General features: G+C 38.4%; 1 protein-coding gene across 2 annotated transcripts in view; it reads left to right on the top strand.

Annotated features, from left to right (window-relative positions):
- Window positions 1–24,775, top strand: part of SYT6 (synaptotagmin 6) — a 436,226-nt gene that overhangs the window by 291,764 nt on the left and 119,687 nt on the right. For both annotated transcript variants that reach the window (XM_088446286.1, XM_088446287.1), the window contains one exon: window positions 18,626–19,184. In XM_088446286.1, the coding sequence (XP_088302412.1) occupies window positions 18,626–19,184 (559 nt within the window). The remainder of the gene's footprint in view (window positions 1–18,625; window positions 19,185–24,775) is intronic.

The raw sequence follows: 24,775 nt of genomic DNA, 5'->3' as shown, positions 1-24,775 counted from the left end.
TGTCAAAGCCCCGCACACGTGGCTGACGCTAACCCTGCCCCCGCTTACCTTCATTCAGGAAGCCGTCTGTTGGGATTCTGTCATCGGGCTAAAGATAGGTGTCGGGATTTAAACGCCTATCTTTAATCTTAACTTGGGATTTCGACGTCAGGATTCCATCAGACGGCTTCCCGGGCGTCGATATTCTGACTACATCCCATCATTTTTACCCAGTTTCTTAACTATTTAAATATATACGCATATTTACTGTTTCCATTTTTTTCCCTTTATCTTCATTATTCCCTTTTTTTTCTTATTAATCCCTTTTTCCTTGATTCCAATGTATTCCACTATTTATTACTGGTCCTCCCCTTTCTTTATCTTCTCTTAATTGCATCACTACCACCTCTTGCTATCATTTATTCCACACTTGGGGGCATATTCAATTATCCGCAGGACTTCTCCCGCGAGTAATTGAGGCTCGAATGTCCCGCGGTGCGGGGTTAAGCTATTCAATAAAATAGCTTTTTCCCCGCGCCGGTAAATGAGCCCTCGCTCATGGGAACACACTGTTTCCGCGAGAAGTGCGGAAACAGTGTGTTTTTCTGACGCGCGTGAGGCCGACAAGGGCGGCTTCGTGCAGCTGTTACCTTGCACCTACATGAGGTGCAAGGTAAAGCCCGTCAGCGGGGATTCGCGCGCGGGGTCTCGTGGACACCCGCGAGTGGAATCCCCGCTTATTGAATCACCACCAGCGCGACAATTAGCCGCGGGGTAAACCCCACGACTAATTGAATATGCCCCTTGGAGTATTTATTCTTAGTGTATTTTCTACTCCTTCTGCATTTTATCCCTACCTACAGTAGTTTATCTCTACGACGCAAGTTATACTGACAATCCTGTACCATATAAAGCGCTTTCATTTATTTTAAAATTTGCAATATTGATCCCCAAGTGGTATCACTATTATTGAGAGCTGCTGTCATCTTGGTGCCTTTGCAGGTATATATTCAGGTATTTATTTATATGTTGTGTGTGGCATCCCTTGATTAAGGCACTAAAATTCTAAAAAAAGCAAGGATGGGACAGCGCTGTCGGTGTGTCTATGAATTACATTAATAATATCGCTTGACAGAAAATATTAAATATTGACCAAGGTTTCTCTCAGTAAATTTCAACTTTTTAATAAACATGTATCACATTAACAACACATATTACACTGTACACAAATATATAAAACAATAAATGCAATAAAAATGCAAAATAGCAATTGTAGTTTATATTTCTGCTGCTTGTGATCCTCAAAAAATTGTGAGCAAACTAGAGACTATTTCTCTTGAACTTTTAAGATTGTTGCCTTATTATCTTCATTATTTAAAGGCTCCTTTGGATACAATTATTTGAGGATCACAAGCTGCAGAAATATAAGCTACAATTGCTATTTTACATTTTTATTACATTTATTGTTTTGTATATGTGTGTACAGTGTAATATGTGTTGTTAATGTGATACATGTTTATTTAAAAAAATTTAATTTATTGAGAGAAGCCTTGGTCAATATTTAAAATTTTCAGTCAATGATATTATTAATGTAATTAATAGACACACTGACAGCGCAGTCCCATCCTTGATGTGTGGTATAATTGGGCCAGCTGGTTACTGGCAAGTTGAACTAGCAGCTATTTAGGTGGAGTAAAACAGATATATATCCTGCCCAAGGATATAAGTTGTTGGGAAACCAAGAACTCATATTAGATTTTATCCTTTTAAGGGACCAAAACAGCTGTTGGGGACCACATGAGTAGAAAAGTGCTCTGTCATGCTTTAATCATGTTGGAATAAGTATTTTCTATATTTTTGATGTACTGGTTACACAAAATACTGCACTATTCGGTACCTCCTATTTTTCCTACATACAATACCATTGTGAATGACAGGCTTCTTCAGGGACGGCTGCCCATTTTGTTTCTATTAGGGCAGTGCTTTGAACTGAACTGAAAACTTTATATAAAAAAACAAAAACATATAAAAAAAACCTAGTGACACTATGCACTGATATGAGAGAAAAGCAACACAAATATTACTAGTAAAGTAACATAATCTGTCAATGGTTGTGCCACCCATTTCAGTATCAGCATGAAGTTTGTGCATTACTGCACAGTATATGCAGGGTTTTATTAGGACCTCAATGATAATGGCTTAAATATACATAGTAGAAACACATTACTGCAGTGCTCCTGTATCTTTCAACATTACAATTTGTCATTCAGTAGTATCATGGTATTTCTTTATTTTTTATTAATCAAAAGAAATGTTGTCTATTTAAATATAGTGTTTCAACATTCGTTTTTCTGCAGTATGTTACACTGCCATCTGGTGGACTGTTGTGTAGTAGCAAAGAAACCTTTCCGGTTTTATTCTAATTAGAGATGTGCAGATCCATGTGTTTTGGTTTTGGTTCTAAATTATCATCGTGTTTTATGTTTTGGTTTTGCAAAAACCACCCTCAAGTGTTTTGCTTCAGATTTGGATTTCTTTAGAAATTGATAAAAACAGCTAAAATCATGTAACTTGGAGCTATTTTTGTCCCTATAATATTATTAACATTAACAATATTAATTTACAGTAATTTGCAGTAAATTTTGACCACTTCACAGCACCTGAAATCACGAGGGAGGAAATGCAATCCAAAATACGCGAGATCCAGTTTTTAGATCCTAGTTCCGAACTTGTGAGAAGAACCCAGTCAGGACTCATGCAAGAATAGGGATCAAATCGGCGCTGTCAATAAAGCAGCTTGTTCAAAGGAGTGTGTCAAGCTCCAATACAAAGAAAAACATATAAATAAATGAATGAACAGCGCTGATAGTAAGGGAGTATAATGATGTAGTGGTTTTAATATAATGAAAGAGCAATTAATATATAGCAATTAATTAATGTGAAATAAGTATTATAGTAATAAATAAATAACATAAAAAATAGCAAGGAATTCTAGCAATGAAATATAAATTCATGCAGTTTATACATATGCAATTACTAATGCGGCTTGGTATTAAAAATAGGCAAATTTATTGTTGCACTTCATACATTAGAAAACAGGTATATATTGGGTTAAAAGTATGGATGAAACTTCAGCCAATCATTAAAAATGAAGATATTATAAAAATATATTAAAACTCTGTTTTACTCAGAACCCCAGATTTTGGGTGTTTTCGGTTTTCGTTAAAACGAAACCGCTCATTTCTAAATGAAATAAGCCTCTTTTGAAGGCTTATTTTATCATAGAAGGGGATACTGGAAAATTCCATTTACATTGCAGTCCCGTGAGTAGAAATGAACAAAGTCACAACGTAACTTTGTACAAAGTGAATTTCATGGCTGAACAGTCTATTTCACAGGGGTTCAAAGTTCTAGCAAAATAATCCTCGAGTTCCAATTTTTATGTGACATTCCTCTGATTGATCAATTTTAGCTTTATTTTAAAATTTTGCATTTCTGCTATTTGGTGACCTTAGGAAAAAATCTGCTTAAAACAAAAATAGCAGTATAATCCAAGTACCACAAAAGTGGTGGTGGGAATTATGAGTTGGATACTTAAGTCAAGATTCCTGGGGGTATATTTACTAAAGTGCGGGTTTTTAGAAGTGGAGATGTTGCCCATAGCAACCTTTCATATTCTGGCTATTATCTTCTAGAAGGTGCTAGATAAATGATAAGTAGAATCTGGTTAGTTGCTATGGGCAACATCTCCACTTCTAAAAACCTGCACTTTAGTAAATATACTCCCTGCAGAGAAATGTGTGAAAGTCTGCATGCAAATGCAGAATAATATTTCATGGGGGTGTGGCAAAAAATTTGATATTCAGAATGTTGACATCAGAATGTCGACATATTCTGAATGTTGACAATCAAAATGTCGACATGTCAAATGTTAACATTCACAATGTCAACTTTGCGGTTATCCATTGGCGAGGTGAGTGTCCATTGGTGAGTATCTGTAACTCTCTTATCTATTGGCGAGGTGAGTATCTGTAACTCTAACCCTAAATCTAGCCCTAACCACAGCCTACACAGTCTCTAATCACAGCCTAACCCTAACCATAACACTAAAATCATAAACAAAAAACAACAGCTGTTCACACTTTCACGACATGCTGAATTATGAACGTTTACCTTTCATGGACCAGTTTTGAAAATTTGAGCTCATCTCACCTGCAAATATATAGTGGGTGGAGCATCTTATTCAAATTATTTCTCCAGGTAGCATTCCCTGAAAGCCTGCAATAAGTCATAGAATGAAGCATATTAGGTACATTAAGGCACATTATAAAACGTATTAGGCAATTACATTTAATCTGTGAAGCATGTGGTATTTTATCTTTCTAAGACAAAACCTCTTGGCTTATTCGCCATGTCTCATTAGTGTTCAATGTAGATGCCAACACTGTGGGGGTTTTGGTCACTTACACTTGCAGATCTACAATAATTATGCAATGAGCATTGAGAATGAAAAAAAACCTAGAATTAATTTATCAATAAGTTAAACATTTTAATAATAATAAAAAATATATTATCTGTTTTAATATGGTTTTGAATTTCTGCAGGCATTTTAATCAGAGTCTTGGCAGGGACTTAATTTATTTACCCTATGTGTTAGGTTGTTATCTCATATCAACATCTGTTTTGAGACGGAAACGCACAGGCCTTGTGGGAGTGGGGCTGTCTCCTGAGTCCTGATGTCTCCCCAGATTGCTGAGGGACTGATCTGTGGAGACAGGATAAAGGGAGAATGGGGAAAAATGTACCAGAAGATGTGATGTCCCCCACTCCCAGCCCGAGTTCGCCTTTGTTTGTCCCCAGCGTCATCATAGTATAAGTGCCTGAGCAAACTATAGATCCATCTAAGGACACTTAGGCCCAGTAAACAGCTGCATAGATGCTATACAAGCCCCTATCATAATTTGTAAATCACAATGGTCCCATGGGGCAATTGCCTTCATGTCCTCTTTGCTAATCATTCCCTCATTGATGTATGATCAGATATGCAAAATGTGGCTGCTCTGTGGGTGGTAAAATTGGATATGCATTTAGCAATTGAGCCAAATGACCAGAATGCAGCATTTAGTGACTGGTCAAAACTCTCTGCAGCCAAACAACAGCAGTGCTATCTGTCTTCTAAGAGAGGCTACTAGAATTACACATTATAGTATGTAAGGATACCAGGGTAATGCTTAGCTGTTTTGCTCTTGCAAGTCAACTGATTCGCCTGTCATTCAGGTCTTATTTGTTGCCATGGCCTTCCCTGAACCCTGGGCGTAAAATAAGGTAAAAAAAAGAAACTGCCAAAGGGTATTTGGAAGTTTCCAATGGGTCCATTGACGAAGTCCTGGTAGGGTGTCTGGACAGAGGCGGATTAAGACCATACGGGGCCCTAAGCAAGACACTGATATGGGGCCCCCCTTCCACACAGTAATGCCCCTTACACATTATCGCATACACAGCAATGCCAATTATAACATTATGCCACACATCAATGCCACTTATAACATTATGCCACACAGTAATGTCCCTTACAAATTATGCCCTCCCCCCAGCAACTCACCTCCCCTCTAGCACCTCACCTCCCACACCCCAGCAATCCCCCCTGACTCTCACCCTGCTCCCAGTGTGCCTCCAGCAGCCACTCGACTGGATTTGATGCCACACCGGCAGGCAGCTCAGCTTAGAGTTGAGAAAGACAGCACCACCGTCATTCAAATATGGCACTTGTCGCGAGCCAATCGGAGCATGCGGATTGGCAGCTAATTGGAACACGCAGACGGTAGCCAATCAGCAGCAGCTGGCTGTCCGCGCACTCTGATCTATTTAAAGGTACATTTATAAGGTGGAATGGACCGCACCTCCTTCACATTTGTTCATTGCTATTTATATAGTGCACACATCCCCCCCAAAAAACACACGGAAGCCACCCCCTCCCCTGGACTGTAGCCGGTGTGTGCTGGTAATACCAAACACCCCCCCTGAAGTATGACGCTTTTGGGGAAGTAACACTTGTTTTTCTCATCACACTGGGGGCAAGCTTAGCTCTCCAACTGCTGCTGAGCTGCTAACAGCCTCCTCCATGCTATCAATAAATGTGGCATCCATTCTGTTTCACCAACACGACTGCTCATAGCAGAGCAAATCTGCCGTAGTGCCAGTCAGTGACGTAAGTTCATCCCAGGCGCCCGGAGGTAAGTAATAATTTGGTGGCCCCCCCGTCACAGCCGCTGACACTGTAATGTAACAGCTCGCATGCAGATAGATAGATGATAGATAGATGAAGGCAGCATCTGATGGTCTGACATGGAGCTCTCCACTAGTGTATGGTGGCTTCTCAGGTGCTGGGAAGGGGTGCCATGTATTGGGCGGACGTGACGGTACACTCCTGGTACATAGTTACAGCTGGGATGAATATGTTGTGGACAATGGAGGAGGTGCTCCTTCAGAGCTGGAGCCCATCGGCATTGTCTCCCATAGTTCTGCCCCTGGTACCAGTGTCCCCAACCTCCCGACCGCCCGCAGGGCACTGTGGCCCGCAGGTGGGACATCGGGACAGTGCTGGAAAAATGGATTGAAATTGGGACGGTTGGGAGCTATGGAGTACACACACACACAGAGCTTGTGCAAGTGTGCGTGAGGCTGCGATTGTACTCGATTGTACCGATGGTTTCGCAGTCTTGCTAAACATTACAGATGTGTAGTGCTGTAACGTCATAGTGATCATAATTTATTAGCATACTATCGCAGATGAACTGAGTGCGTAATCGCAATTGCATTCGCAGTTGCGATCCGTAGTGAATCAAGCCCTAAGTTGCCAACTATTTGAGGCCCTGTCTGTACCTCAATACTGGTTAAATAAATGATCTAAGCCAGTGGTTCTCAAACTCGGTCTTCAGGACCCCACACAGTTCACGTTTTCCAGGTCACTCAGCAGGTGCACAGGTGTATTCATTACTCACTGACACATTTTAAAAGAAATCTGATGTGACCATGCCAAGCAAGTAGTTAGGATGTACATGTTTCTTATTTGAGCATAATAATGCTCATGGTGATGTAGTTCACCAACACTGAAAAATGGCATTGTCTTCCATGTTCAGATGAGTAGGAATTTGCTATACACATAAAAGATCTGCTAAATACCATACCATCACTAATGGCTTTATTCAAACATAATAATCTCTGTTGCATCTGACCACTGTCCAACCACTATCCCATGACACAAACAGAGTGACAGTCTGTGTTTTCAGGTTTGGACTAGTTATCTGGTCTGATAGGCTAGGCTGAAAGCCTAGCCGAGCAGCTCCACCTCACTGTACTCTGCTCGGCCGGCATGCACAGAGATGGGGAGAGGGGACAAGGAGGACACAACTTTGTGACTTGCGCACCTCCCTCCCTTTGAGGTGTTACCACACCCCAGGATGCTAGGGACGAATTACAGCCCCTGTCCTTACCTGAATGTATCTAACACCTCAATCTTAAAAATATATTTAGGGGGAAGTATATATACCCTGCATTCATTATATAAGGATGTGCACTTAAAATGTTTTTCTAATAAGATGCTTCGCAAAAATTCTTAAAACATTTTCAGATACCTTATTGTCAAATAATTACATAAATGATTTTTTCCCACTTGAAATAATTATTTTACTAAATCCCTTACCCTTAAGGAAAAGAGAAGGCATGAATACATTTTGTTTGAAAACACAGCAGGAAGTCATCTCTATTATCCTGTCTCTGTGATTACAGATATGCTAAAATTGTCTGAATTAAGATAGTCAGTGTGGAAATATCCCATTGATAGAAGTTATTATAAAGAAATCAAAATGCTGTGTAAATTAGATCATTTGATTTTCAATTTCTGTGTGGTAAATATTGCGGATGAACTCAATTAATAGATTCCTGTTGACTGATAGGTTTTATTTAATTTTGGATTCCTGGTATTGTTTCTAATAATCTGAGAAACGTATTAGCCCTTGCCATCATGTGTATATTGAACCTACACACTACACTCTTGGTACCTCTAACTAAGAGTACTGTCCTTTCCAGGCTCTTGTATCTAACTGCATCCTGTGATCATCAGAAAACCGCAAAGTGCTATTCCACTCCCCAGCTGTTCTGCAGTTGAGAAAGGTATACACTTATATAATTCAAGGTGTCTGTGGCACTTCAACTATAGAAAATCAGTCCATTACTCTTCATATAGGGGAGCCAAGTGGCATGATGGAACTATTTAATGTATTTTGACCTCGTGAAGAGTATATGGTCAAAAACCTGTTACGCACACAATGCACATGTAAGCTGCAGTAAGCAGATAAGGAATGACACAAAACATAATAATAAATTATTAAAATAATGTTATTAAATATGCTAATTACATCATAATACATCAAAATATGGTCATGGACAAATAAATGAAAAACTAAAATTGTTTTCTTTAGCACTGACAATAATTGATAAACTATTTTAAAAATAACTATAAATATAATTTTAAAAAACACAGTATCACAAGATGAAAGGAAGGGTTAAAAATAAAAAATAAAAAGTTATCTCACTTAAAACCACTACACATTTCATGGCTCCTGGCCACTTCTTCAGGTATGGGGTGACTCAAAATCATTTCAGTCAAAAAAAAGGGGAAGGGGCCAGGAGCCGTAAAACATGGAGTGTGATAACTTTTTTCTTTTTACGCTTTATGTTTATGTGCTCCTTTTATCTTGTAATACTGTATTTTATTATTTTTTATAATTATTTTATTTTTGCTCAGTGGGGATTAGCTGACACCAACAAGAAGGTATTGCAGAAGCATGGCCACACTTACTCAGAAGAAGCGATTTTTGGTGGTAGGAGCCTGGGAGAAGTGGTAACAGGTGCTACGTAGGATCCTGTTAGAACAGTGAGATACACGTCCAGTGAAGTGGGAGGAGTCAGTAACAGGTGATTACTGATGATGAAAGGGAATCACTAGACCCTAAGTAAGCCCAATCAGGTTGCTCAAGGTAACCTCCTTCACAAAATCATGGTTACTTATACATTCAGGTTTTGTCATTTTCTTAATTTTGTTTTCATATTGTTTTCACTTCCTTCCAATAAATAACTTCTCCTCTCCCCTTGCATGAGTTGTTATTAAATTAATTGCTGGTAATCTGCTATTATACTCGGTTGTCTTTTGATGTTAATTGCTCCTGCCATGATTTCAATAGTATAATAGCATAATATCAAAAGCTGTCAACGTTTAATATAAATAAGTAAATGAGTGGACATGGCAGTCTGTCTTTTATTAGGAGAACAAAAGTCAGTGCAAAAACAATCTCTATATTAACAAAAATATTTAAATATTAAGAATAAACATTTATATAGTTGAACATGGCAAAATAACTAAATATTTGTGCATTGGGGATATCTATAGGTTTATGGAATTCTCCTAATGTATAGCTTATTTGATTCCATGTTTGTTTGTTTGTTTGTACAACAAGTTGTACTTTCATTAAACCCTCTTTTCATCGACATGTGTCACAGGCTTTGTGGGTTACTTCATGATGTGAATGACATTTACATTGCTTTATATTGCTATGTCTATGTTGTACGACTGTAATTAGTACACAGGCAATCCATGAAATTAAATACATTACTTTGTTGAAATCAAATCTATCCAAGGCAATTACTGTGCCCTATTGCTGGTCACTTAAGGAAATACAAAAATAATTGAGATTTTGATGAGAGTCATGTATAATGGCTAAAACAGGCCTGCAACACTTGTTCTAGATAGTGTGAGTAAATATTCCCCATACACCTATTATCTCCACTCTGCTGAAAAGGCCTCCTCCATTATCTTTACTGAAAAAAGCAGGCGGTGAATTGTACCAACTAAATATCGCAAAAAATAAAGAAATAAAACATGAAAGGAAAAATAACCTAAATTTACATGGGCTGACTTGTATATTATGCTCCATGAACAGTTCTGCATGTTTTAGTTTTACTAAATCAGTGGTGGACAATTTGATATCACTGATGGACCGGAGGTGAGGCCCTCTAACCTCCAAATGAGCCACTCATTATCATTCATTTCTTAGAAAGAGCGGCTTTATGAGGATAAACTCAATGGAGCATAAACAAACAGCTGTACATAGAGCAAAGAAAATAACTGACAGGGTATAAAGCGGGGATGATCTTGGAGGACCATATGCAGTCTAAAGGATGCCTGTTGTCCATAACAGGCCCAAATGGTTAATCCTTAGCTCTACTGCTTTACTTACAATGAATTATGAAAGTGTTTGGAAAATTGCAAATCTACAAAGAAATGCATTAGCCTTTTACTCTAAGCTTGGAATCAGCCTAGGTCTCTCTCACATAAGTAGTTGAAGTCTCCATTTTGAGGACTTCACTAGAGACCGACTTTCTTATCATCCAATCTCAGTGTCAGTACACCAATGGGAAAGGCTTAGGATCCAGTGAGGACTGATCACTAATGGGAAAATGCTGATCATGACTGTATTGGTATCAGCAAGGACAGTTTTTGATATTAGAAGGGGGGGGGTTGTAAAAATATGCACCCCAAGTCCAGCAATTTAAAAATTCAAATATCAACATGTACAGTAAATACATTAAATGCATCCAAATTACATCAATAATTACCCCTGACATTACATTAATACTGCCCTCCACATACACACACAGTACAGACACAGGATAAGCAACATAACCAGAACACAGTGTTCATCATACAGTAAACAGACCTCCAGTTACCGCCATACAGTAAACACAGCATACCAGTGACCAGCATACCAGTGACCACCAAACAATGTAAGGAGAATTTGTATGACCACCATACAATACAAAGAACGTCTTTGTGACTGCCACACAATACAAGGAGCAGTATTGAGACCACCATACAATACAGTCAGAAGTTTTGAGACCGCCATACAGAGAGCCTTTTTTGTGACCGCCATAAAATAGAGAGAGTATGTTTTGAATACCACACAAATCATCCCCTCATCACTAATTTATCTCTCCTCAAAAATAATTAACTTTTTGTCGTAACAACATCATTAAATATAATTAGCCCATAAATTATTTAGGTAACTTACCGCAGGAAATTAATGGGAGTAGCCTCTGGCTTTAATGCAGCGATCAATTAGCACCCATTCAGTTAACGTGAATTCTGCCCTAAATCTCTTATACTAAGCACTAATTACCTCCCGCAACATCAGTTAATTTAATTAATATAATATTCATTAACACCTTCACAACTTTACTAAGTCTAATGAAAAAACACCTTAAACCTTCACCTTAATTAGCCTCAATAAAAACTTTAACCCCATCATTTTAATTAACTGTATTAAAGCGTTAGGGTTAATTCACCTTCATAATAACACCCACTTAAACTGTATCCCTTTATACTTATTAATATGCCTAAACTATACAAATTAACCCTATACCCCACATTCCACTTACCTGTTGCTGATCTGCTATCTCTCTATATTTGCCATTGAAAAAAGGACATGGCCTTCTAATGGACTTCTGCCAGCCACAGGTAACAGCGCAGTGCCCATGCCACCTGAAGATGAGGGAACACCAGAGGCTGCACGGCCCCTACAAGAGGAATAGGAGGATTAATAATAATATACATCATCTGGCCAGCCATGGTCACAATTACTGACTGGTGCTTTACAATTAATTAGTGTCATCTTTACTTGGGATTTTATCTCCAATACGGGATTGTGCAATATATACAAAAGGATCATCCAGTTATTTCCTTATGGTGTATATGGGACTGTGCATTACAGTACATGCTTTAAATAAACATTCGGTGTTCCAGATTAGTGATCCAAGTGATACAGAGGGTGATGTATTAAACCTTCTAAAGAGAAAAAGCAACCAATCAACTTCTCGCTATCATTTATCTAACCCCTTTCAATAAATGACAGAAGCTAATTGGTTGCTTTGGTCATCTTCTCCACTTTTTCTCTTTCAAAGATTTGATACATCTCCCCCACAGAAACATCTAACATTTAATATGTAGCTTATTACATATTGAAATGCATGCTCAGTTCATCATTGGATCCATACAACTAGATGTTTAAATAAATTATATTTTGCCAATGTGATTCCATATCTATCTGTATGGTATATTATAGTTTTTATAACTGGATATGTTTTATTATATAATTATTTTATTTTGTAAATTAATGCTACATTGTTTACACTGAGTTTATCATCACTGCACACAGTTTTTTCTTTATGAAAGTATAGTAGATGAACTACCACAAAAAAAATCATTTGCACTTTGTAACATTATTTGAAAATCTATTTTATTTTCTTTGTCATTTAATCTGCTCACTTTGCAATTTTGGAACAGTCATGAAAAAATTGTGTTGCTTTGCTTAGACTTTTAATAGACCTTAGTACATGTAGTATAAGATCGGTGTGAGCTTGTGTGGTTGCTACCACCTTACTTGTAATTTTGTATTGAGAACAGTACTGGAAGGTTCAAAGTCTATTGTTAAATAACCAGTAGAGACCCATGAAAGATATATTTTCCTTTTTGCATTATTTATGTGTTGTATAAATTGCTGCAAGGCAGCATGGTCTTTCTGCAAGGACAGCATATTTATTTGTCCATACATCGTGTCTGAAATATAAATTAATGCTATTATTTGGTGCAGCTCCTAGCTAAATGATTTAAAAAACTTTCGCAGTACCAGAATGACCTCTAGAAAATAAGGTTATTGCTGTAATTTGGATAGAAAATAGTAAACAAAGAGGTGTAATCTCTTCCCAGAAAGATAATAACTAAAGAATAAATGGTATTTTAATGGCAATACATTTTGCAGTGTTGCCATATAAATTAAGTGAAGTGAATCTAAAATACAAGATAATCTAATATGCAAAGCCACCATCAGCATTCAAATATATGTACATAAAATATTCTCTACCAATACAGAACATAAAATGTTTAATACTTGTATCTAGTGCAACTCAAGCTTAGCAAATTTGCATGTAAAGCTATAAGTGACTTTTTGTTGTTTAAATGTTTTATAGAAAGAATGGAGCTAATGCAGTTTTAGAAGCAAGTTCAGTTGAGAAGAGGAAAATGCGTTTTCTGTACTGCGCATGCGCAGTAAGTTGAGTAGTAGTTAGTGAGATATTGACAGTGGCCACAGTACAGTTAATGTAAAACAAAATCCACAGAAAGGGAAGAATATATTACCAGTTACTTTATAAGAAAACGAAGCCAAATAGATTTATTATCTACAACCCCAGGAGATATAACTAAACTAGGTATTTAGACCCTCATTCAATCGTAAGAAGCGATCGCTCTCTCTGAATGAGGGCGGCCGCTTCTTTTTTGAAGTGCGGCCTCCTGGTCGTTAGTTAAGCTGTGGGTTCCCACCCACAGCTTAACGACCGACCAGGTTGATGGTCGCGATGGTGATCACCATCGCGACTGATGATGTCAATGTGGCCGCCCACAAAATGGTAGACGTTCGTTAAGGAACGCCTCCATTTTGGAAACCACCCCCCTGGCCCGCCTACCAAACGGGGCGAGCTGTCGATCAACATCGACAGCCGCCCCTTTGGTAACGAGCTCTGGAGCGACAGAGCTTCTCTGTCGCTCAGGGGCTTGCGCACGCACAGTGTGGCCGCTGCGCGTGTGCAGGACTAACCATCGAGTCGGTTACGAGTGCATCGGCGCTTGCGACCAACTCTGAATAAGGTCCTTAGTCTCAGCATCAAGTGGTAACATGCAGACTAAGGGTCTGTTCATTAAGAGGAAAATATCCCATGTGATAATTAAGGTTTGAATTCGCTGCGAGTTCAATCCAAGTATTGGAGGCATTCATCATTCCTTGTACTATATACTTAATTATCACTTCCAAAAAGCTGCTCCTTTGCGGAGACAGCTTTTCGGAATAAGGGGCCTTTTCACCTGCTGCTTTGACTCTTCACAGCATGTGCAGCTTCAAGACAGGCTGTTAAGAGACCATGAAGAAGATGGAGGAGTCCAGGCCCCCTCCACCTCGCCCGCTCGCCTGCTCGTTCTCCCCTGCTCACCCCCTGGCCTACCCCACCAGCTGTATCCTGACCAACGCCCTCCGCACCTGCTCACCCTCTCGCCTGCTTGCTTCCCCCCGCTCGCACCTGTACAACACCTATTGCTTGTCCCCTGACCCCCCACTGCAGCAGAGCTGCAGCCGCCACGGGAGTCTGTGACCCCCACTCAGACCTGCAGCCCCGCAGCCTCAGTCCCCAGCTGCCACAGCTGCTGTACCCTCTCCCATAGCACTGGTTCACAGGAGGAGAGCTCGGGGAGCATGAAGGAGGCTTCAATAAGGTCAGAGGGCACAGCAGGTAGGGATCTTTAAAGATAATTCTGCTGTATCGGGTGCTGTACGCCATCTCAATGCTTTTTTGGAACTTGATGAATTACATAATTCATCATATTGTCCCCCGGTAATGGAAATTATTGGGGGACAATTGTAAACAGGAGATATCAATGATATCACCTGCGTTACATGAGTGAGGAATTACCCTGACATGTTAATTTTCACCTACTTTGTAGAAACTAAGTGAAGATGAATAGACCCCTAAACGAGAGGCTGAATGTCAAGGACCAGGCTAATGGCACCTTCAGTTAGGTTCAATACCATACTGACAATGAGTTGTTCTATGTGCACCAAAATACTTGTTTGGCCAGATTGAACTGATAGACTTTTAAATGTATATTACAGCTATCACTTTACAGTAAGTAAATATTTACTGCTTTGAGTGAAGGGTGAAGTGTGTTATCTGAATGTGTGTTATATGAATGTGTGTATATACTGTTGAATACACCAAATAAGTGGATTAAAAGCAATACAGTATAGTATATGCAAATTCACTATTAACAGAATGATTAACAGATTGATTTAGGAACAGTTACTGAATATTCTAAGGAAGGAAATTGTTATTTGGATTTCTAAGCCTAAAAAGGGATACTTTACTATATTTTGTTTGAGTGCAGTTTAATTGGTGTACCAGTTTTAATATAAAGAGCTACATGTATCCATCTATTCAAGTGGGGATTCAAATCGTTATTTGTAATATTTTGGGTGTTGTCTTATACCTGAACCCTCTTGATATCCTTGAATAAAATACTCTATTGAGTAAGTCCTTTCCAGTCACTGCTATATTATTGATTTGTTGGGAGGGTGGAAACATAGTCTACCATACCATGGCATTGAACCAGGGTGGTCTGAGTTGACCCCTCTTTAATCAACAACAAGAATACTCAGTTGGAGGCATCGCCAGAAATAGAGAAGAAGCTAATCTTATTGGTGTTACCTGTCTACCAAACTCAATTTACCGTACAGGTGAGCAGGCATTACAAATATACAATACAAGATTTTGGTGATACTGAGACCATAGCTTTTATTTATTTATTTATTTATTCATTCAAAACAGCCTGCCCCTGTTGCAACCTGGGTTAACGGGGAACTACCTTAACTGGCATCCACGCTTGCACTCAATCTGACTACCGAAGGGTAGTGCTACATCCGAATCGCTGCACCTCCTCTAAAAGAAAATGGGTTAAACAATGTAAAACTCAAAACAGTAAAACTGTACGAACTGAAATTTGGTAGGGGGGATGGGAAATTTAAAAGTGGATAGAGTCAGACTTACTATGAATCAGAAAATAAATAAATTCTGTTGATTAAAATGGTTTTGATCAAGCATATATTATTAGATAATATTTTCAGTTTATTTGCAGGATCAAATTATCTTGTTAGACTTCATGTAGATTAATTATGTATTTAATTAATTTCCCAATATTTTTTGTTTTATCATAAACTAATATCCTTATATTTGTTCTAGTACCTCTTTTCTAATCCATAATTTTTAACCTATGTCATATGATTTTTCATTGTATTATAATTCTAACACATTCCTACAGTAATGCCAGCGTGTTTCACTCTGTAGCTTTTTCAATATTTGGGAAACAATGGTTATACCATACTTGCCGACTCTTCCTGATTGTCAGGGAGACACCCTGAAATATTAGCAAACTCCCTGAAAAGTCTAGAAATCTCTCTGATTGCACCTTACCCCCATTATGAAGCTGTTTTTATATATACATATATATACTGTATATATATATCAATTCAAATAGGATCATTAGTATAATTTCCCTGCATTGGGTATAAGGGACAATGATCCCTATGGCTACATGCATTTTTTCTGAAAAGTATCAGTGTGTGTTCATCAACAAGTAGATCTTACTGACTGCTTTGGGGCTCATTTACATTTGGATATAAATCAATTTTATGACAAGCATCCCAGATGTAGCAGTACATGTTCACTTTACCACCGCACTCATAGGTGTTACTTTCAAAATCTCCCTGAAAAAGTAGGCAAGTATGGGTTATACCTGTACCAGTATACTGTATATTCTGCTTGGATTTTATGGGGGGAAAACCCTACCAGGTTCTGTAACTTACACTGATATTAACCCCTACATCCAGTCTGACAGCATAAATCACTGATGAAATCACGTTTTTTTTTTCTGACACATATTTCTCACCTTATTATTTTATGCATTGATTTGTGTTGGATGGATGTAAAATGTCACTAAACTACTATAAGGGAAAACATCCTTTAGTAAGTCTGCATCCTCTTTCTCTAAAACTAAATATAAATATTAAGGTTATTAATCATTCAAAGGATGTACTACCAGTCATCTGTCTGTCAGTCCTAAGGGAGAAGCAACTGCTTTCACTCGCATTAGTAAAATGAAATAACATATATACAGTAGATAAACAGTGCTCTTTGGCACAGCAGTCAGTGTTTGTCTGTACTATTATACAGAACAAAAAGCTTTGTAACTGATCAAAGAACTTATGGAACAAAGGTGTTTTGTTTTTCATTGTCATCATTTCTCCTTTCATAATCTCCACTTTATTATCTTGTTTAACTTCTATGGAACTGTATTTTATTATTCACACCTGTGCCCTAATGATGTATTACATTCAGGAAACCAATCTCTTCCAGACAGCTGAGAGCGACTATATTTCCCATTCATTTCAATGGACTTTGCAAACTGAAATAACAGTAGTGTGCATGTATTTGCATGTGTGTATACTGTATAATATGAGTAAAAAAAAATAATTAAATACTATTGTGGAACTTCAAATCCCAGCATATCATATCAAACAAGGCATACTGGGACAGTCCCATAATAGTATTGCATTGCTTTTATGCTAATTCTATTGTTTACAATCTGTCTTGAGGTCAGTACCCGCTTAGGCAGTCACAAATGGCCAGCATGTTAGCATTGCTAGCGACCCGCTGAGCTGTTACTATTCATTTTTATGCACAATGCATTCTATGGGCTTTCTACCATGATTGAAAATAGATTGTCTATTCAAAGGAATGATAAAAGCTGCACTTTTTCCCTGCACAGTGAAATTGCCAAAATGTGTCTGAATTTGAGATAATTTCATTTTAATAGATTGTAGCATTCAGAAAATGAACTAACAATGTACTGTATATATATAGTAATGTTAGCTAATTATAACTTCTGAACAAAATGACCTATTGATCCCTCATAGTGTTTTTGTTTCTTTTAGACCTCTCTTTGTCCATAATGGAGAAATCGATGTAGAACCTTATTTATAGAATCCCTATTCACCCAACTAGTAGAACTATGGTGTCCCTAGCACAGGCCCATCACAATTTAGCATGACAAACTGGTACCATCAACTATAATATCAATAATATAATAATCTTGTGCAGTGAAAGCCAGAGCACATGCCACTGTCGGCTCCCACTGCAACAACGGTCAGCAATTCTCACAGGTGCTGCATGCTATACATGCTGGACTGAGTGGGAGGAAAGTGAGGAGCAAGGGGAGAATGCTGATGGCAAACATAACATGTTGGAAAGGCCTTGAGCCGGGGCTCACCCAAAAGATGTCCATGACACCGGGGGAGCCGTGCATGTCGTAATTGGGTTGTGGCCATATAGAGAAAGAGGGAGTTGGAGGAAATGGTGGAAACTGAGATAAAAAAGGGGGGCTAATGATGGAGACAGACAGAGGCGGATATGGAGAAAAAATGGGGGGATATATAAAAGGGGAAAGGGACATACATGAAGGTATTAAGTGAAAAGCATGAAGATGTGAAAGAGAGAACAATGTGGAACCAGGAGAGATAGAATGCACAGGAGTACAGTAATATGGGATATAATAAAATAACTGAAACAAACAATTGGTGGGGAAGGGGGAATCACAACAAAGGAATGAAAGACTGAAAAGGAGGAAAGAAAGAGACAGACACAATAGCTAGCAACTCAATGAATGATGGGTCCAAAATACTAGCAATAATAATGATAGGAAAGCACCAATGGAATCACACTATATACAATCAATAAATGTACATTGAAATACTATAAGATTATATAACCAAAAACTAGTAAAAAATTATTAGATCAGACTTTTAATTATAATCAGCTAGTGAGTTACAATCCGTGCTGAGCTATATTCTGCCATAGCCATGTAATGTACATGACCATATTAGTGAGTTTACTAATATCAGGGAATATAAATATGTTATTCTCATATTCATTGCAGACACATCTCTTTCAAAAGGCATTTGCCTCGTCAGATGCATGTATCGAGTGTAGACTTTGGAACTGACACCTTGCAAGTAACTGAGCAACCAACAAGCATTGGGAGGATAAAACCAGAGCTGTACAAGCAGAAATCAGTAGATTCTGAAGATATCAAGAAGGATGATGCTAAGACATGTGGGAAGATCAATTTTACCCTAAAATATGACTATGAAAATGAAACTCTTATAGTTAAAATCCTTAAAGCGTTTGATCTCCCTGCTAAAGATTTCTGTGGAAGCTCTGATCCGTATGTGAAGATTTACCTCTTACCGGATCGCAAGAGGAAGTTTCAAACACGGGTGCATAGAAAGACTCTTAACCCAACATTTGATGAATCTTTTAATTTTCCTGTTCCATATGATGAACTACCCAGTTGTAAACTTCACCTCAGTGTATTTGACTTTGATAGATTTTCCAGGCATGACATGATAGGAGAGGTTATTTTGGAAAACTTGTTTGAAGCTTCCGATTTGTCACGGGAGTCGTCCATCTGGAAGGATATTCAGTACGCCACCACGGTAAGAGGATTTCTTTTCATATATTATTTCATTAGATGAATTTGTCTGATGTGACTGTCCAAACATTTGTTATATTTAATGAATTTAAATGATGTTTGAAATTTATTCAATCTGAAAAAATGCAAAGTTGCAATTGTATTTAATCTTCTGCAATCTGGTTTCACTTGGTGTACTGATGTTCAGTCATCTTTTAATGGTGGGCACATTTTCCAGTGCCAACCACCCAAGGCTCCTTATTACTTGGTACCAAGAGGGCAAAGAGTGGCAGTTGATTATTTATGATTCTCAGTAGCTTACCTTATCAAATAAATATATATATATATATATATATATAAAGAGACTCAATATGCTGGCACTTTGCTTTCAAACAGCATGCTCCGGTGCACAAATTCACATGAGAATACCATATATATATATATATACATACACACACAGTGGGTAAAATAAGTATTGAACACATCAACAGTTTTCTCAGTAAATATATTTGTAATTGGGCTATTGTAATGAAATTCTCACCAAATGTCAGCAACAACCCAAGCAATCCACACATGCAAATAAATCAAACCATAGATGTCCATAAATTAAGTTATGTGTAATAATGTGAAATGACACAGGGAAAAAGTATTGAACACATGTAGAAAGGGAGGTGCAAAAGGCATGGAAAGCCAAGACACCAGCTCAAATCTATCAGTAATTAGAAAGCAATCCTGCCCCTTGTGAGTGCAAATTGATAATAGATGGTTCAGTCCCAACTGATGGCCTATAATAAGGTGTCTCATTACCAAGAAACTTCTCATGATGGGTAAAAGTAAAGAACTCTCTCACATCTTCAGATGGCGCTTGTTCTCGGATTCCCGCTACTTCCTATGGGAAGGAGTTTCAGGGATGCAAAGAGGGATCCGAGCAGATCCCTCTGCCGCCTCATCACTACCTCCACCGGCGGCTGTGTGCATGCGTGACCTCGGGTCATGCATGCGTAGCCAGGATGAGGGGGAGGAGGTAAGTAATGGTGCTACATCTGTAGCTGCAATACTAACCATGGGGACAGCTGCTTTTCGGAGTAGCTGTCCCCGCACTGAAGTATGATGCTCCAGTGCAAAGTTTCCTCTGCTGCGAGTTGGATACTTAAGTATGCCTCGCAGCGAGTTCAATACTTCATCATAGGAGGCCATATGACCTCCGATGATGAATAGGCCCCACAGTATTACAAGTCTGAAAACATTTCATGATCTTGCTGTTTGGCTAATACTGTGTGTATTAGACTTGCTTTTTATTCTTTACTTAACAGATCCTAAAATAACATATGATCAGTAACTGCTGGCCTTTGATTCAAATAATTCACAGTAGGTCAATCTATTTGTTACAATATCTACTTTAATAAATCTCTAGTTATTCTCCAAATGGTAATTGCTACGTCAGATGCACCCACTAATTTCCCTTGAAATATGATTCACAGATCGTTAAATCTGATTTTGCTAAACGTAAATGCAAAGAAAATACTGCTCTCCTATGATAGCATAGGAGAATAAGTGATGAATTATGTGGTTATATATTAATTAATATTCTATAGAACCAACTAATCAGCTAATAGCACATTGAGTATAAAACAGGATGTATTGTGCCATTAAAGTGTCATTAAAGTGTATTAACTTCCCACCTAGTACATATTTAATTTTATAATCAATCTAACACAAATTTGTAGAATTGCTTTATGTGTATGACACAGTAATATACTCAAGGATCAAAATGAACTCAAATTGAAAATAGATGCATAGACAAATCTAGGTTCTGGTGACATGTTAGTGACCAAGTGACATACCTTACAGTGAGTATATTTAGTCAGAAATGCCCAAGAAAAACCATAAAGAGCTTCCCAAACATTATCAACAATAGTTCTCAGAAACAATCATTATTCTAGAAGAGCAGTAGTTTGATGTTTTAGCTTTGATAAAGGAGCGACATTTCCATATTCAGCTACTTTCTGCCAGAGTGATTATTTAGTATATATTGTAATTATTTTAGGGTAAATTTTACCTCTTGTGTCTGCGTAAGAAGAAGCAAGATCAGAGATGGTCACTTATCTTATCTCATATATCATATTCACCATTCAGGAAGTTTTTCTTTTACTATGGCTAACATTTACCAGCTGCTGTGTTGTTCATTATATGACTATCACTAAACGGAAGAGCTGGGTGAGTTGGTTATGGAATGCTGCCGCCTACCCTACAACATTGCAGTGTAGACCCATGATTGCTATACAGTTCTTTTGTTACCGCCTGGTATAAGATGGTCACTGTGATGGCCAGATGGCCAGTAGCCTCTACATGGCCCAGCTACACTGATCATAGCATATAAAGGATATTATATATTTTTATATCTATGTAGCCAAAGTGTGTTTAAAATAGGGTGCTGATGGCTATGATTAAGGGGTAATATATTCTTTAATTATCATTAGCACTGAACATTACACAACTAATCATTGACATTTTTTTATATCCAAATGTCTTTCCCTATTGTTCATGTCTTCTATCTTATAAATACTCCTTAATTCCAAATTATGTCTCTTAAAAGTGTGGCAGTAGCCAAATAAAAAATTTATTTCTGAGCTATATAATATGTACAATATGGCCTTGTTTATTCTTTTAATTTCTTTGTTTATTATAATTGCTCTCAGGAGTCTTAGAAATGTCTCCTGGGTGGTGGTGACAGGGAGGTGGCTAAGGGGACACCCAGAGATGGACCGCCTTATGAGCAAGTTATGGGAGTGTCACAGGCGTGTTGCTGAACTGACTGCGAAAGTAGACCATAATCGCTTGCATTGGAGGTCATGCTCTTACTGTAGCATAAGAGCTAGTGCAAGTTTCAATGGTGCAGCTAACGGTTGCGTCTAAAGACACACCAACCAGTATGTAGGCATCTCAGTCCTTGCACATGCAGTTGCATGGCTGTACACCAGGGAAGGGCATGAATTACCAGCAGAAAATGCACATATGGACACTGGAGCTTCCAAGTCAGAATCAGGCCCATAATATCATAGTTGTAATTCTATATCAAAACCGGCACTGTACTCCAAACCAATGGTACCTGCACAGGTGTCTCTCTGGATGTGTGCAGCATCAATGTTACAGCAAGCAATGAGGCAGCACTCTTAGTTCTCATCCAAAATGAAATCAGACAGACAAAGTCAACGGTACAGCCCTTTATTGAGCTTTCATCAGGAACACATGTTCAGTCCAATAAAGGGCTGAAACATCAATCTGTAAAGGACATGATGTCTGTTTCCATTTTGCACCTTCTTGCTTGCTATATTTTAATATTAGAGATGTGCGGTTTGGTTTTGGCTTGGATATTCCGACCAAGTTTGGATCTCAGAACGATGCAAAATGCTATTTTTCACAGACAAAGATAAGTTTGGCTGCAGCAACAGCTACAAATAACAAGAAAAATAACTTGTGTATGGACACCAGTGGCAATGAGACATCTACCTCCACCAGGTCTAAAGGGACTCAACACTGTTTAATAATACTTGTCACTATGGAATTGGCTCTGCATTGTATACTAGTACCTAAGCAATGGTCTCTGCACCTTACTTTAACCACCAGAAAATTGGCTTTTTATTATACAGTGTCCACAAGCAAATGGGCTCTGTATTGTATGCTGGCTTCTGAGAATGGGCTTTGTATTATAAACTAGAAACTAGGCAAATAGCTATGTATTATATATTAACTATGGAGAAATGTGTTCAGTATTGTGAATTATTGTGAATTTTGCGTGACCTCAGTATAGTTCCCAGTGGGGATATGCAGATGACCACTGTGTAGAGCTGGGCAAAAAGAATTGCAGCACTATGAACTGCTCCCCAAGACACAATGGAACAAATCATAGTGTCATGCAGAAGTGACACAAGTACATCACGGGGCCTCCCTGTCCCACCCATTTCACCATTAAGTAGTAGGATGCAGGAGTGACCTGCTCTCCCAGGAGTCTGTGTACTGTAACTCCCCAAAATGATGGAGTTCCCCTGATGTTCCATAAAGGTACACAAGTATGACTGCAGTGCCTTGCATTATTTACAAAGGGATTTACAAATATGAAATCTGTATTCTCAGGAGCGTGCATTTTTGGCATGTACACAGTCAGCTGTACTGTTAGAAAATATTTTATAAATATAAAAATAGATGCTGGATCCATTACCGCAGTAAGAACAGCACATAACTGAGAGGCTTACATAATACTCAGATGGTTTAAAATCAATCTGTTTTCAACAAAGAAGACAGATGCATGTACTTAATGAAGCCCTTACTTATACTGACTACCACATGTGAGGACACTAATGTACTTAATGAAATACTGAGGTACAATTGCAGCACCCCACTGAATATCAGGGAACAATCCACAATAGGTTTGACAGTAATACACATATTATAAGTATAAAAAACCCATTAAAACATCAAAGGAAAATCCTATCAGTAAATGCTTATATGTAGCCTGCTAGGAATCGGACAATTTGGAAGTAATTATGATTTTAGTAATACTGTACTGTTCATGTGAGGTACTGTATTTATAAGACTGGGGTTCACAGCTGTGTATCCAGGAATCATGCCCAATATAAGACAGATGTAAAACTAGCAAAGTGATCTGGTCATTGTCAAGTGTGAACTTATAATTGGCAAAAATGAATCTATCAATGGTGAGAAATATTTGAGTTATTGGCATGTATACGGATGTAAACATTATTCTTATCAGTCATTTGTAGTGGTCCAGAAGTTAACGAAAAATATAAATGTTTTAGGATGAGAAATGACACAATATGGCAGGGTTCACTGTGGGTAGTTTGCTATCAAACAGAGCTGCTATGTAGCATTTATAGTCATTGACTGTGGGCAAATACCAGGTGTTGTACCTTAGTGCATTTTGGTTGGATGCTGTGTGGGTACATAGGTGATGTGGATATATCTGTTTGATGTGGGTAAATGAGAGGCTATTATACTTTTCCCTGGAATAAGAGGCTATTTGACTTTTCCCTGGAATAAGAGGCTATTTGACTGTTCCCTGGAATGAGAGGCTACTTGACTATTCATCTTACACCTGATCTGTTTTCTCCGGGATTCATGTTGCGTTCTCCTTGCATAATCCCCCTGTACTGTACTGTTGCTGCCATTGGTTGGCACGGTGTGATCACAAAGGTCACTGGACATCTGCTATAGAATGCTGGCAGGAGAAAGAGAGTAAAGGAATAGGGAAAAAATAGAAAGAAAGAGAAAGGTGAGGGATGGCGGGGGGTGGGCCCCGGGGACAGATACCCCTGCTCCCCCCTCCCCCTCGCTCAGGAGCCCCCCTCAAAGATTAAATACAGTTACATTGCTTGACTGCCCTGTAAACAGCGGAGAAGAGGGACTTGATATGTTCCTCCTCTAGGGGTCAAGGCTAGAATGCACAGCCCTCCTGCTTACACCATAGGTGATAGGAGAGGCGGAGCTGCTGCTGCTCTTGGGAACTCTCCAACTGGCAACTTGAGTTAGGTATAAGACGTCGAAAGAAAACATTTGTAGGAACCATGTTTTACAATTGATCATAACACATTGTTTAGT

Source organism: Taudactylus pleione, unplaced genomic scaffold, assembly GCF_031769625.1.
Source record: "Taudactylus pleione unplaced genomic scaffold, aTauple2 ptg000396l, whole genome shotgun sequence".
In the NCBI taxonomy this organism is placed as follows: domain Eukaryota; kingdom Metazoa; phylum Chordata; class Amphibia; order Anura; family Myobatrachidae; genus Taudactylus; species Taudactylus pleione.
The sequence above is the reverse complement of the archived record's forward strand: the minus strand, read 5'-3'. Positions and strand labels throughout refer to the sequence as shown.